This window comes from Penaeus vannamei, chromosome 2, assembly GCF_042767895.1.
Source record: "Penaeus vannamei isolate JL-2024 chromosome 2, ASM4276789v1, whole genome shotgun sequence".
NCBI classification, from domain to species: Eukaryota; Metazoa; Arthropoda; class Malacostraca; order Decapoda; family Penaeidae; genus Penaeus; species Penaeus vannamei.
In genome coordinates, this window is record NC_091550.1 from 53,305,232 (window position 1) to 53,320,231 (window position 15,000).

The 15,000-nt window shown below is 37.5% G+C and overlaps 1 protein-coding gene across 1 annotated transcript in view; it reads right to left on the bottom strand.

Annotated features, from left to right (window-relative positions):
- Positions 1-15,000, bottom strand: part of LOC113821852 (cyclic nucleotide-gated channel alpha-3-like) — a 62,138-nt gene that overhangs the window by 2,972 nt on the left and 44,166 nt on the right. The window contains exons 4-12 of the mRNA XM_070127610.1: positions 13,158-13,320; positions 12,018-12,204; positions 10,779-11,003; positions 6,827-7,004; positions 5,523-5,645; positions 5,005-5,142; positions 3,325-3,468; positions 2,509-2,631; positions 1,763-1,895 (exon numbers count right to left, since the gene is read on the bottom strand). Coding sequence (XP_069983711.1) covers positions 1,763-1,895; positions 2,509-2,631; positions 3,325-3,468; positions 5,005-5,142; positions 5,523-5,645; positions 6,827-7,004; positions 10,779-11,003; positions 12,018-12,204; positions 13,158-13,320 — 1,414 coding nt within the window. The remainder of the gene's footprint in view (positions 1-1,762; positions 1,896-2,508; positions 2,632-3,324; positions 3,469-5,004; positions 5,143-5,522; positions 5,646-6,826; positions 7,005-10,778; positions 11,004-12,017; positions 12,205-13,157; positions 13,321-15,000) is intronic.

A 15,000-nucleotide genomic window follows, 5' to 3' on the forward strand; every position in this document is an offset into this window, starting at 1 on the left:
ATATTATAGTAGAGGCGAGAGGAAGGATAATGTTGATAGTGAGTATGAGGATGATATTGATGGCAAGGATGATGATAATATAGTAGTGGCAATGATGATCAGAATAAAAGTAGTAACAATAGTAATTAAGACTATAATGACAATAGTAATAATGGCTATAATGACAATAACACAATTGCTGATAAGATTGATAATGATGATTATGGTGATGTTAGTAATATCAATCATCTCCCGTTAACCTTTTTCCTTACTTATTAAATTCGGTATTACTTAAACACGTTATATTTCTTCATGTTATGTTGCTGTATTGTCTTTCCCTATTTTCTCTTATAGTTACCCAGTCATGTCCTAGTTCTTTGTTTAGTCATGTATTCAATTAAGGAGATTGTGCATTTATTAATGTGGTTTCATTTAGGAATCATTCCTTTGTACGTCGAAGGTAATTTTTTCTAAAGTTATGATTAGGTATTTAGACGTATCTATATTTGGTAAAGCTATTTACTCTAACATTACTTTTTTAATAGACGAATTTATTTCATCTTATTTAATATTCCACCCTAAAAGACTTTTTTTTTTATAGCATTGCAACTTTTTCATTTGCAAAAAAATATAATCAACATCTTTATATATTATTGCATTTTCTTTAATATTTTCCCTAAATATCATTAAGTTTTTATATATCTTTATCTTCTTTAATAACACTGAGCGAATATCAATAGCATATCTATTTATTTATATTACTATTCATTAACCTTTCCAATAAATATCGCAAATATCTTTACATATCAGTATTAAAATTATCTTTGATAAAATTACCCGGGAATATCATTCGCTTTTGATAAACCATGATTTTTTCCTAAAGACATTCCCTAAATATGATTAAGGTCTTTACACACCTTCATATTTTCTTTAGTAACATTTGCTGCTAATTTCGTATTTTCTACCTTTACATATTTATTTATCAATATCCTCACATATCACTCTCATTTTCTTTAACATTTCCCCAAACTTTAGATTAACTTTCAAATCTTTCTTCCAGACACCTTACGAAAACGACTAATATGGTCTGTCATTATTTTCTACTTTATTTATTTATTCTTATATATATCTTTATTCATCAACCTCCTTTTATTTATTATCCCAAGATGAACAATTAACTTCTTTCAAAACGACGAATATGGTTTGTCATCTTCATATTGTTTTCTACTTATTTGTCTTATCTATCTATTTTTATATATATTTATATTCATATACATTTTATATATATATTGTATATATTTATATATATATATATATATATATATATATATAAATATATATATATTATATTATTATATTATATTATTATTCTTTGTTCATCTGGGAAAATGTGGAATAAAATGAGGTTGATGAATATATATATATATATATATATATATATATATATATATATATATATATATATATATATATATATATATATACATATATATATATATATATATATATGTATATATATATATATATATATATATATATATATATATATATATATATATATATATATATTTATATGTATTTGTATATATATTAATATATATATATATATATATTTATATTTATATATATATATATATATATATATATATATATATATATATATATATATATATATATATATATATATATATATATATATCTTTATGCATCAACCTCACTTTATTCCACATTTTCCCAGCTGAACAATGAACTTTCCCCCAAACCTTCCTTCCAGACATCTTACCAAAGCGACTGATCTTGTCCGTCATCGTCTCCTGCTGCTCCTGCGCCGCCTTCAGCGCCTCCTCGTCCAGGAGCCCGTCCTTCATGAGCAGCTGGCGCCCTCGCTCCATCAGGGACTTCTTGGCGTCAGGATACTGCGGGAGGAAAGGATCTCGTCATGCAGATCGGGAATGTGGGTGAGGGTTTATATGCGTATGTGTTTGTCTGTATATTATGTGTGTTTATATATATATATATATATATATATATATATATATATATATATATATATATATATATATATATATATATATATATATATATATAGAGAGAGAGAGAGAGAGAGAGAGAGAGAGAGAGAGAGAGAGAGAGAGAGAGAGTTACACAAAAATCATAAGCAAGCAATGTCCTCCCAAAAAAAGAAAAAAAAAAACATATATATATAAATATATATATATATATATATATATATATATATATATATATATATATATATATATATATATATATATATATATATATAGTCTACAATATTCTTATCTATATTTTTTCTGCCACATTCCTATCAATTAAATAACAATCTTCGCTTCTCTTCTTTGCAACATTTTACCAATAACACAGATAAAAGTCTCACACCAAAGTTTTAAACATAAAAAAACGCTAATTCTATAAAGTGTTTTTCTTATAGACTATCATTGAATCCTTTGATTGATGATAAAAACAAAAATATTCACATAATAAAACCAAATCCGAAGTTCATAAACCTACCTCCGTGAGAGCGTCCCAGAGGTCATCTTTGGAGAGGCAGAACAGGTCAGAATAACCAACACTTCTCACATTGGCTGTTCTTCTGTTCCCCGTCTTGTTCCCGACGATGTTCAGAATCGAGACCTGACGAGAGTTTGAGCGTTAGTCCTTGTTCTATTAACTATGGATAAAGATCTTCTGTGCGGTCTTATGGTCGGTGTTGGAGTGGAGTTTTGGGGGCAAGTTGGTGGAGGTAATTCCGATTTTTCTTTATGCATTATTATTTTTTTAATTCACTTTTTGTTTATGTTCTATGCATTATGAATGTATACTTTGTTTATTTATTATCTTTTACCGATTATAATTATTTACTGTTATCATGCATTTATCATCATTTTATGAATTATGAGTTTAGTTCATCGATCCCAAGTTGGCCAATTTTATTTATTTTTTTGCTTTGTTTTTGTTCGGAGGGATAGTGAAAATAGCCGAGCATAATATTCTAACGTGGATTATATATCACTTTTGGTGCAGTCACAAGCAAGCGTTCAAGCACACAGCACAAATACACGAAAAAATTCTCTTGTCATCTTAACCATGGTGTAAACTCATTTTCTTTTTCTGTATTATGCATTTGCTGTGTAAGTTCATGGAGAAAGGAAGAAAAAATAATGATTATTTTATTTTACATATGTGTTAGTTCATGGCAAATGCACACACACACACACACACACGTAACACAATCCCTCCTCTTCAAACACATACAACCCCTCTCCCTCTCCCCCCCCCCAAAAAAAAAAAAAAAAAAAACAATCCCCACCAACTCCTACGACCTACCTCTCCGAAGACGCTGCCAGCACCCAGAGTGGCGTACACGGTCTTCCCGTCGTCGGCCACCACGGACAGCTTTCCTCTCTTCACGATGTACATCTCCTTCCCGACGTCCCCTTTGCGGCAGACAAAATCTCCGGGACTGAAGACCTGCCGGCGGTGATGTTGGCGATGTACGAAGGGTTGGTTTTGGGCACGGTGGGGGTATGGCGGTGATGGGGTTGGTTTGGGTGTGGTGAGGGCATGGATATTGTGGTGATGCGATGTGGGAATGTGGTTGATTTGGTTATGATGAAGGGAGGGCTATAGTGTTGTGTATTTGTATGATATTTTATAGTTGAACTGGCAAGTATCGTATTCTGCTGGAAGGAAGCCGTCCTTATACAAAAAACTTCTTTGCATGAATATATATATATATATATATATATATATATATATATATATATATATATATATATATATATATATATATATATATATATATATATCTATATATATATATATATATATATATATATATATATATATATATATATATATATATATATATTTATCTTATTTCATTCTTCATAAAGGCTCAATGATTAATTCCGTCGTTTCTGTTCTTTTTAATTCTAAGAATCATTTCATTTTAGGGAGATCAGTTTTATTCTTGTTCTTTAGTTGTCTTTTCATAAGCGTAATCTCAAAATTCAAATGAAATGAAAATATATAACATTAACTTCCTTGTATTTGACATTCATTATATATATTTTTTTATTCAGAAATCGAAAAACTAACAAGGAATCAAACAAGTGAGAGACGTATTTGAGAATTTTTCAACCGGTCTTACTATTCGCTTTGGATATATATATATACACATATACATATATGTATGTATGTATGTATGTATATGTAATGTATATATATACAAATATATACATATATATATGTATGTATGTATATATGTATATATATGTACAAATATATATATATATATATATATATATATATATATATATATATATATATATATATATATATAAATATATATATATATATATATATATATATATATATATATATATATATATATATATATATATATATATATATATATATATATATATATATGTATATGTATATACATATATATATGTATATATATATATATATATATATATATATATATATATATATATATATATATATATATATATATATATATATATGTATATATATATATATATATTTATAAATATGTATATATATATATACATATATATATATATATATATATATATATATATATATATATATATATATATATATATATATATATATATATACAAATGTACATGCATGCATGTTTATATATATGTATGCAGGTAGGTATGAATGTATGTGTATGTCTATCTACTTATCTAGATATCCATTTACATGTCTACTAATCTATCCATCTTTCTATCTATCTGTCTGTTTGTGTAACGTACGCATTACACCGTAAAGTTACCATTAACTCAATAACAGTTATAAGACCATCACGCACCGCCATTCTCAACAAAATCCAAAACGAAAAACAAAAAAAGAAAAAAAAACACAACCACCATTCTCAACAAAATCCAAAACGAAAAAAAGACGAAAGGGAAGAGGAAGAAGAAGAAGAAAATCGACATAAAAAGGAAGTTAATCCCTCATTTGTCTCACCTGCAGTTTCAGCTTGAGAACGAGCTCCACCAGCAAGCCAGGCTCACAGTCTTGGAAGATCCTGACTTGCTTTAGCGTGTCGAGATGCACGTGAATCGCGATCTCTGCTTTAAGCTTATCTGGCAGAGATTTCAGCACCTGTGGATTCGAGGCAGATTTATGACTAGTAACTAGCATTTTTTTTTCGAATACTGATAACGTATATAAGATTCATAATATTTTGGAAACGATATGGAGTGATATATTTTCGTAAATTTGGTTTTGCAAATTTAAAAGTACAGAAATGTCTATTTGTATTTGGTCTTGCAACAAGAAAACAATAGAGCTGATTAGCCTTGCAGCAGAAAACAACAAAATTCATTGGCCTTCCAACAACAGCAAAACAGAAATGATTGGCCTTGAAACAGAAAATAACAGAAATAATTGGTCTTCCAACAGTAAATGACAGAAATGATTGGCCTTGCAACAGAAGAAATAGCCTTGCAGTAGAAAACAACGGAATGAGAGCAGCTGCCTACCCCTTCCTCGTCTAAACTCTGCTTGTTGCTCCAAAGGTAATCGAACCACTTTATGACTCGATTCTCCAGGTCCTTTGACACTTTGCGGAATTCCATGTATTGTTTGACGCCGTCCATTCGGTTCTGGAGGGAGAGCCAAGGGTGTTTGTTAATACGTTGTTGAATAAGTATAAACGTTGATGTTTACGTATAGAGGCATACGCTAGCAAACGCTTATATACACCTATTCATAACATACGTATAAATTAACATATGCGCATACTCATGCAATCGCAAAACACACATTCAAGGATACAAACGTACAAACACACAACCATCTTGGATACACCTACACCCAAACACTCTCCTTTAGCCCCCACCCTCCCAGATTTCCACATTACCGCCAGCTCTTCCCCACCCTACCTGTATCACCTCCCCTTCCCCCCACCTCTTCACTCCCCCCTCGCATTCGCTCTTCCCTCTTTCACTTATCTCGCCCCTTCGTTCCTCCCAGATCCTCCCCCTGTCCCACTTATTACATCTCTTCTTTCCCCCATTTTCCCTTGAAGACCAACCTTCCTGTACCCTATCCCCATACCCCCACGTCCCCTCATCTCCCCTAAACATACCCCCTCCCGCTCTTCCCCCTTCAACCCACCACAACCACCCTCCAAAACCCACAATCCCCATACCTCCACATCCCCCTTCCACCCCCACCCATACTCCCTTCCCCTTCCACCCCCACCCCTCCCTTCCCCCTCCACCCCTCCCTTCCCCCTCCACCCCTCCCTTCCCCTTCCACCCCCACCCCTCCCTTCCCCCTCCACCCCTCCCTTCCGCCCCCACCCCTCCCTTCCACCCCCACCCCTCCCTTCCCCTTCCACGCCTCCCTTCCACCCCCACCCATACTCCCTTCCCCCTCCAGCCCTCCCTTCCACCCCACCCATACTCCCTTCCCCCTCCACCCCTCCCTTCCCACTCCACCCCTCCCTTCCCCCTCCACCCATACTCCCTTCCCCCTCCACCCATACTCCCTTCCACCCCTACCCATACTCCGTTCCACCCCCACCCATACTCCCTTCCCCCCCCACCCCACCCATACTCCCTTCCCCCTCCAGCCCTCCCTTCCACCCCACCCATACTCCCTTCCCCCCCCACCCATACTCCCTTCCACCCCCACCCCTCCCTTCCCCTCCCACCCCTCCCTTCCACCCCCACCCATACTCCCTTCCCACCCACCCATACTCCCTTCCCCCTCCACCCATACTCCCTTCCCCCTCCACCCCCACCCCTCCCTTCCACCCCCACCCCCGCCCTCAACCCACCTGGAAATCCGCTCTGGCCGCGTTCATGTTGGTGATCATGGAGCCCACGTTCCCGACGATGGTGGCGAAGATGAGGACGCCCACGAGGAAGTCGACGACCACGAACAGGTACTCGATGTCCTTCTCCGGCTGCGGGGTCTCGCCGATGGTCGTCAGCGTCAGCGTCGACCAGTAGAAGCTGGAGGAGGAGGAGAGGAGGCGCTGGGTGGTGTGTGTTGCATTCTTGGGGGAAAGTGGGCGGGATGAAAGGGTGAGAGAGGGAGGATGGATAGATATAGTGCAGTGTGGGAGGTGAATATATACATACCAACACACACACACACATACACGCACACACACATATACACACACACACATACACACACACACACACACACACACACACACACACACACACACACACACACACACACACACACACACACACACACACACACACACATATATATATATATATATACATACATACATACATACATACATATATATCTATCTATCTATCTATCTATCTATCTATCTATCTATCTATCTATCTATCTATCTATCTATCTATCTATCTATCTATCTATATATATATATCTATATCTATATCTATCTATCTATCTATCTATCTATCTATCTATCTATCTATCTATATATATATATATATATATATATTTATATATATATATTTATATATGTATATATATATGTAAATATATATATATATATATATATATATATATATATATATATATATATATATATATATATATTCATATATATATATATTTATATATGTATATATATATATATATATATATATATATATATATATATATATATATATATATATATATATATATATATATATATATATATATGTATACACATATATAAATCCATCTATATATTTGTCTATCTATCTATCTATCCATCTATATTATCTATCTATCTATCCCTAGTTAGACAGACAAACACGGGCGAGAACAGAGAGACAGAAAAAACAAAAAGCAAGACAAAAGCAGAATAAAAGAAAATCAAGAAAAAAAAATCAGCCAAGGAAACGCGAGGAGCAAAGAAAAGAAAAGAGAGAAAGAGGCGAGAAAAGACCGAGGACGCGAGACCGAAATACCCCGTTTCTTAACAGCATCAGTTGAGAGGAAACTTCAGTGATGCTCAAACATTTCGCTTCTTTTAACTCAGTGTCTCTCAAGGAGGAAGTTCCCTTTTAGGCTGTTGTGTCGGAGAGAAATCGGGTTTATAATGGAACGTATTAAGGAGATTTGATTACACTTTGACTTTGATTATAACGAATGAAGATACCGTTTTTTTTGTTTGTTCTGGTATATCAAGAGGATTTTTTTTACTCCGGTATAATGGGAGGAAATCCGTTTCTACAGTATATCGCAAATGAATCACATCTTTTCTCTAATTATACCTTTTTTTGAAATCTTGAAAACGTTATTTCAATGTCCTCTTATATCCATGAATCCCGTTATTAGGAAAGCAATTAAGGATAGGTAATTAAAGGAGAATGATTTGATTCAGTCGGCAAGAGATACAGGTCAAGGCTTCGTTACATAGTAAGATAAATAAATGAGATAAAATGAATAATAAAGGATAAATCAAATTAAGACGAAAATTAATAAAAAACAATCTAAAGGGACGAGTATATTTCTCTTACAACACACACGTTTTTATGTATATAATATTCGATGTAGGTTGGCGATTTTTATTTATTTTTATTTTTGTATCTCTAACATTTTAAATGAGCTTCAATCACCCCTCCCCCACCCCCCTCCCCCCGAAAAAAGACGAATTCCTTTGTTTGTTTTCACATCAAAGCAACTTTACACCGGCATGGAGAGGGATTCATACTCCAGGGAGAGAGTTTCGTAAAATCACATCAAAAATGATTCTGATATAGATATATACTCACAACTGCAAATAGATAGATATGTAAATAGATAGATAGTTAGACAAGACGGTTAAAATAGATAGATAAACCAGACAAATGTGCAAATAAATCGATAGAAAAAAATATAACATAAATAAGTATTTCAATAGATAAATAAATAAAAATTGATAGATAACTTATTATACACACAAACACGCACGCCCGCACACACACACACACACACACACACACACACACACACATATAATGAAAAAAATGACGATATATGTAGTGTAAATCAACAGAGGACGAAACCCAGAAGAAATCCAACTTGTAAGATACAAAAAAACTGAAATATCGACAAAACGTTAATGAGCTTCAAATTATGACTCTTCAGCGAAACATGAAGAGGCTTCAGAACTTACTTATTCATGAAAAATTGAAATCTCAACACGAAAAAAAGCAAGAAAAAATCTCATATAATCGATGAGGATTAATTACCCTAGTTTATCGTCTTTTTTTTTCTTTCATTTATCAGTTATTCTACGCATGAAATTATCAACGTTATTTAAAGACGAAAAAAGAAAAGAAAGATTGAGGCATTTACTTAACCTTACACACCAAAAGAAAATACAAAGAAAAGAGAAATAAAAATCATGATGGAGAAGCAAAAGAAGAAATGGGAGAAACAGTAAAAATACATACTCGAGAGAAAAACAATGGAAAGGAATTGCGTGAAAGAGGGGGGACTTCGCCATCGACACGACCAAGCCAGCTCACTATAAGGTAAGGAAGGGGGGCAGGGGCTAATGGGGGGGCAGGGAGGGGAGGGGGCAGGGGGTAATGGGGGTCAGGGAGGGGGGAGGGGGTAGGGGGTAATGAGGGGCAGGGAGGGGGCAGGGGGCAGGTTTAGGGGGGGAGGAAGAAGAGGTGGAGAAAGTGAATGGGGAAAGGAGATTGATGGAAGGATGAAAGGGGGGAGAAAAGTTGGGATACACATATATAAATATATGTGTATATGTATATGTGTAAATAGATAAATAGATCGATAGGTAGGTAGGTAGATAAATATAAGCATACATATAATTATACATACAAAGGTTATGTATTTATATGCATGTATACATATGAATATGTGTGTGTGTGTTTATATATGCATATATACATATGTATGTATGTATGTGTATATGTATATGTATCTCTCTCTCTCTCTCTCTCTCTCTCTCTCTCTCTCTCTCTCTCTCTCTCTCTGTATATATATATATATGTATATATATATATATATATATATATATATATATATATATATATATATATATGTATGTATGTATGTATGTATGTATGTATGTATGTATGTATGTATGTGTATATATCTGTATATAGATAGATAGATAGCTAGATATAGAGATACATACATACATACATACATATATATAGATACATATATAGACAGATAGATAGATAGAGAGAGATAGAGATTGGTAGAGAGAGAGAGAGATAGATAGATAGATAGATAGATAGATAGATAGATAGATAGATAGATAGATAGATAGATAGATAGATAGATAGAGAGAGAGAGAGAGAGAGAGAGAATGGTGTGAGTAAGAGAAAGAGAGAGAGAGAGAGAGAGAGAGAGAGAGAGAGAGAGAGAGAGAGAGAGAGAGAGAGAGAGAGAGAGAGAGAGAGAGAGAATGGTGTGAGTAAGAGAAAGGGAGAGAGAGAGAGAGAGAGAGAGAGAGAGAGAGAGAGAGAGAGAGAGAGAGAGAGAGAGAGAGAGAGAGAGAGAGAGAGAGAGAGAGAGAGAGAGAGAGAAGCGAGATAGGGGTGAAAATGAGGGAGACAAGTAGGAAGGGAGAGAGAGAGAGAGATAAAGGAGAGAGAGTGACATACATAAAAGAGAGTGTATACCCTAAAAGACACACCCACAGCGAAACAACCAACCAAAAAGATCAAAACAAGAAGAAGAAGAAGAAGAAAAAAAAAGACATCCTCCCCCCCCCAAAAAAAAAAAAACGAATCCCCCCCCCCTCCCACAGCCCCAACCCCCCACCCGACGACGACGTTCCACCTCACCTATATATATACTGATGCGAGAAGGTGCCGTTCCTGCCTATGGTGATGTTCTTGTAGACCCAGCCGTCCGTGCCGAAGCCGATGGCGTAGGAGATGGCGAAGTAGAAGCAGGCGTTCCAGTGGATGATGACGAGGATGTAGAGGACGACCTTGCAGATCCTGAAGGCGTTGGGGAAGTTCGTCCTCGTCTCCGTTTTGTCGAAGAACTCACCCATGCGCGATATCCTGTTTTTGGGGGGGTAGGGGGAGGGAGGGGGGAGGGTTAGGGGGAGGGAGGGGGTTGGGTGGGTAGCGGGTTGAGGGGTTAGTAGGGGAGGGTGGGTGGGATTTGGGGAGGGAGGGAGGGAGGAAGGGTGGAGGGGGAAAGTGGGAGTTGGGATGGTGGGGAAAAGTGGGGGTTGGGGTGGAGGGAAAAGTGGGGGTTGGGGTGGTGGGGAAAAGTGGGGTTTGGGGTGGAGGGGAAAAGTGGGGGTTAGGGTGGAAGGGAAAAGTGGGGGTTGGGGTGGTGGGGAAAAGTGGGGGTTGGGGTGGAGGGGAAAAGTGGGGGTTGGGGTGGAGGGGAAAAGTGGGGGTTGGGGTGGAGGGGAAAAGTGGGGGTTGGGGTGGAGGGGAAAAGTGGGGGTTGGGGTGGAGGGGAAAAGTGGGGGTTGGGGTGGAGGGGAAAAGTGGGGGTTGGGGTGGAGGGGAAAAGTGGGGGTTGGGGTGGAGGGAGGAAGGATGGGTGGGGTAATGGAGGGGAGAGGCAGGAAGAGGGGTTGATGGAGAGAGGGGAGTGGAGGTAGAGGGTGGAAGGAGGGGGATAGATTGAAAGATAGAGGATGGATTGATGGGGGAGGGTGGATGGATGGGGGTTAAAGGTGGAAGGAGAAGGGTGGGGTAGAAAGGTGGAAGGAGGAGGACAGATAGATGGATAGAGGGATTATTGGGGGAGGGATGGAGAGATGGAGGGAGGCATGTATGAATTTATAGGGGAGCGACGGAAGGTTTGGAGGAGGGGAGAGAAAGAGAGACGGAGAAAGAAAGAAAGAGGGAGATCAGAAAATAATATGAATTAGACAGCGTATGAATACGACAACAATAGCTATTGCATAATTGCCATGGGCTAGTCTTTTTTTTCTTTTCTTTTTACATTATGAATCATAACAACACAAAGGGGATATGCAGTAACGACAACCCTAAAACCATAAAGCTCATAAACTACTATAAATCTAAGCTGTTTTCTCCTCTAATAACACTTACCGTAGAAGCCTATTAACCCTCACAAGGACAGGCCCAGGGACGTAGTTATCACAGTTAGTGCCGGTGAGGAGATAGACGAGGTCAGTGGGCAAGATGGAGATCAGGTCAAGCTTGAATCCCCACGACTTGATGTAGTTTTTACGTAGCTTGCTCGGATCCTTGACCATCAAGCCTTGTTCGAGATATCCTGCGGGAGGCGAGGGGCGTAAGGGCTGGGGATACATGCTGTGATACGTGGGATTCCTAATATGGTAGCCGCTGTGATACGAACTGATATGTATCGTAATATGTACTGTGATATATGGTGTGATGCTAACTGTGATATGTACTGTGGTACGAAAGAGAACACGTGTGCACTAATATGGATACATACGCACATTTGGGCTCGCATATGAACGTGTTTGAAGATACGCTTTGAACAGAAACTCCTGATTTATATATAACTTTTACTTAGATATTAACGGGATTAATCTACACGAAAATACATTGTAAGTAAATAGATTACGGCTTTACACGTACCCACATATCCATGCATTAGTCTATACATTTACCTTCTACATTCATGGCCTCTCCCTCCTTTCTTCCCTCTCCTTATCTCCCCTTTCCCGATATTGCCTGTATTGTAATCTCTTCTCCCTTTGATCTTCCTTGATTTCATTTCCCTCCCTTTCTTTCCCCTTCCTCTCATCTCACTCCCTGTCCTTCCCATCTCACTTTCCCTCCCTTTGTTACCTTTCCCTTTTTTCCCTACGTTTTTTTTTTTATCTTTTTCATTTCTTCCTTTTTTAAACTTCCCTCCCTTCCCTCCACGCTGCCGTCCTCTTCCTCTAAACTTCCCTCCACTTCTTTTACACTCACTCCCTCTCCTTCAGAACTTACCTCCAGTTCTTCTCCTCCCTCTCCCTCTACCTCCCTTCCCCTCCTTCTCATCCCTCCATACTCTCTCCCTCTCCCTCTAAACTTCCCCTCCTCCTTCTCTTCCCTCTACACTCCTTCTCTCTCCTTCTAAACTTCCCACCTCTTCTTCCGTTCCCTCTACTCTGCCCTCCTTCCTCCTCTAAACTTCCCTTCTCTCTACACCCCCTCCCACTCCTTCTATATGTCCCTCCCCTTCTTCCCCTTCTCCTTATCTCATCTTACCTTCGTGGGCCCGAATAACCATATCTATAACATAGACTCCGTCACAGATATAGTCAAGGCTGAGCCAGAGAGCCGGGCTGAGGTTGTGTAACTCCCAGAAGACGGCGCGACCCACGATCATCACCCAGTTGTACAGAAGCGCCGCCGTCATGACGAAGAGCCACTGGAAAGGAAGGCGGTGTGAAGGCATCTTTAGTTTTGTTGTTATCACCGCGGATGTTGTTGTTGTTATGTTGATGGTAGAAATGGTGGTGGTTTTGAGGGTGGTGAAGGTGGTGGTGATGATGATGAGTATTGTTATTATTACTATAATCACTGTCATCATTGGTGTTCATCTTTTTGTTTATGATCATAATGTGTCAGAAATCCATTTTACTCGCACGTGGAAAATACCACGAAAATGAGAGAATTATTATTATTATTATCATTTTTAATTTCAAACCGAAAAGTTAACGTTAAACAAAGAAAAAGATGGAGGGTAGATAGAAAACGACCGAACTTTTGGTACTCTCGGGTATCTGGAACTCCCCTCGAGATAAGACTAATAATAAAAAAAAAAAGCAAGATGAGTGGGCGTGTGACAAAGAGGAAGTGGGCGGAGGGAAGCTCTCGGGCAGATCTAAAATGGAACCATAATTCCAATGGAAACACGTAAAAAGGATTAGGAGAGAGGATCTGACGATGCAAGCTTGTGGAGTGAGGGAAGTAGAGAGAGAAAGAGAGAGAGAGAAAGAGAGAGAGAGAGCGAGAGAGAGAGAGAGAAAGAGAGAGAGATAGAGATAGAGATAGATAGATAGATAGATAGATAGATAGATAGATAGATAGATAGAGAGAGAGAGAGAGAGAGAGAGAGAGAGAGAGAGAGAGAGAGAGAGAGAGAGTGAGTGAGTGAGTTAGAGAGAGGTAGAGAGAGGGGGGGGGGGATGAGAGAGGGAAAGAGAAGGAGAGCAGGAGGAGTACACACAAACACACACACACACACACACACACACACACACAGACACACACACACACACACAGACACACACACACACACACACACACACACACACACACACACACATATATATATATATATATATATATATATATATATATATATATACATATATATATTTGTATATTTATGCATATATACAAATATATAGACACATATATGTATACATTTATATACATATACATATGTATGTATATGTATACATAGACATATGTATATATATATATATATATATATATATATATATATATATATATATATATGTATGTATATATATATATATATATATATATATATATATATATATATATATATATATATATATATATATATATATATATATAAAGATAGGGAGATGAGTCTGATGCCCTCGTTAAAGACGAGGACCAGAAGGAGACCAAAGCTGTCAGAGGTGTTGGGGGGAGGGGGGGGAGGGGGGATAGAACTATAATCTGTTCAAGGGAGACGGATGAAGCGGAATCCCAAGTAAATGAAATAAATAGAATAATTAATGAATAAACGGATGAATAATAAAAAAAATTATAAGCTTAACGTCAAAGTAATGATTAAATAAGCCGACGAGGGAGGCAGGGGAGGGGGGTGGGGGTAGGGAGAGGGTGGGAGGAGAGCCAAAAAGGGGGAGAAAATGGCCAAGAGAAGAGATTAGAATGACAGGACAAGGCACACACGCGAGGATGGATAGAGTGAATGGATGAGGAGGGAGGAAGGGGAAGGGCAGGAATGGACACACAAAAGGGAAAGGCAAGAAAAGAAAAGAAAAGAAAAAAATCAAGCATATATCGATGTTTCTTCCTAAGGTAACATACCTTAAGACACCATATTCGT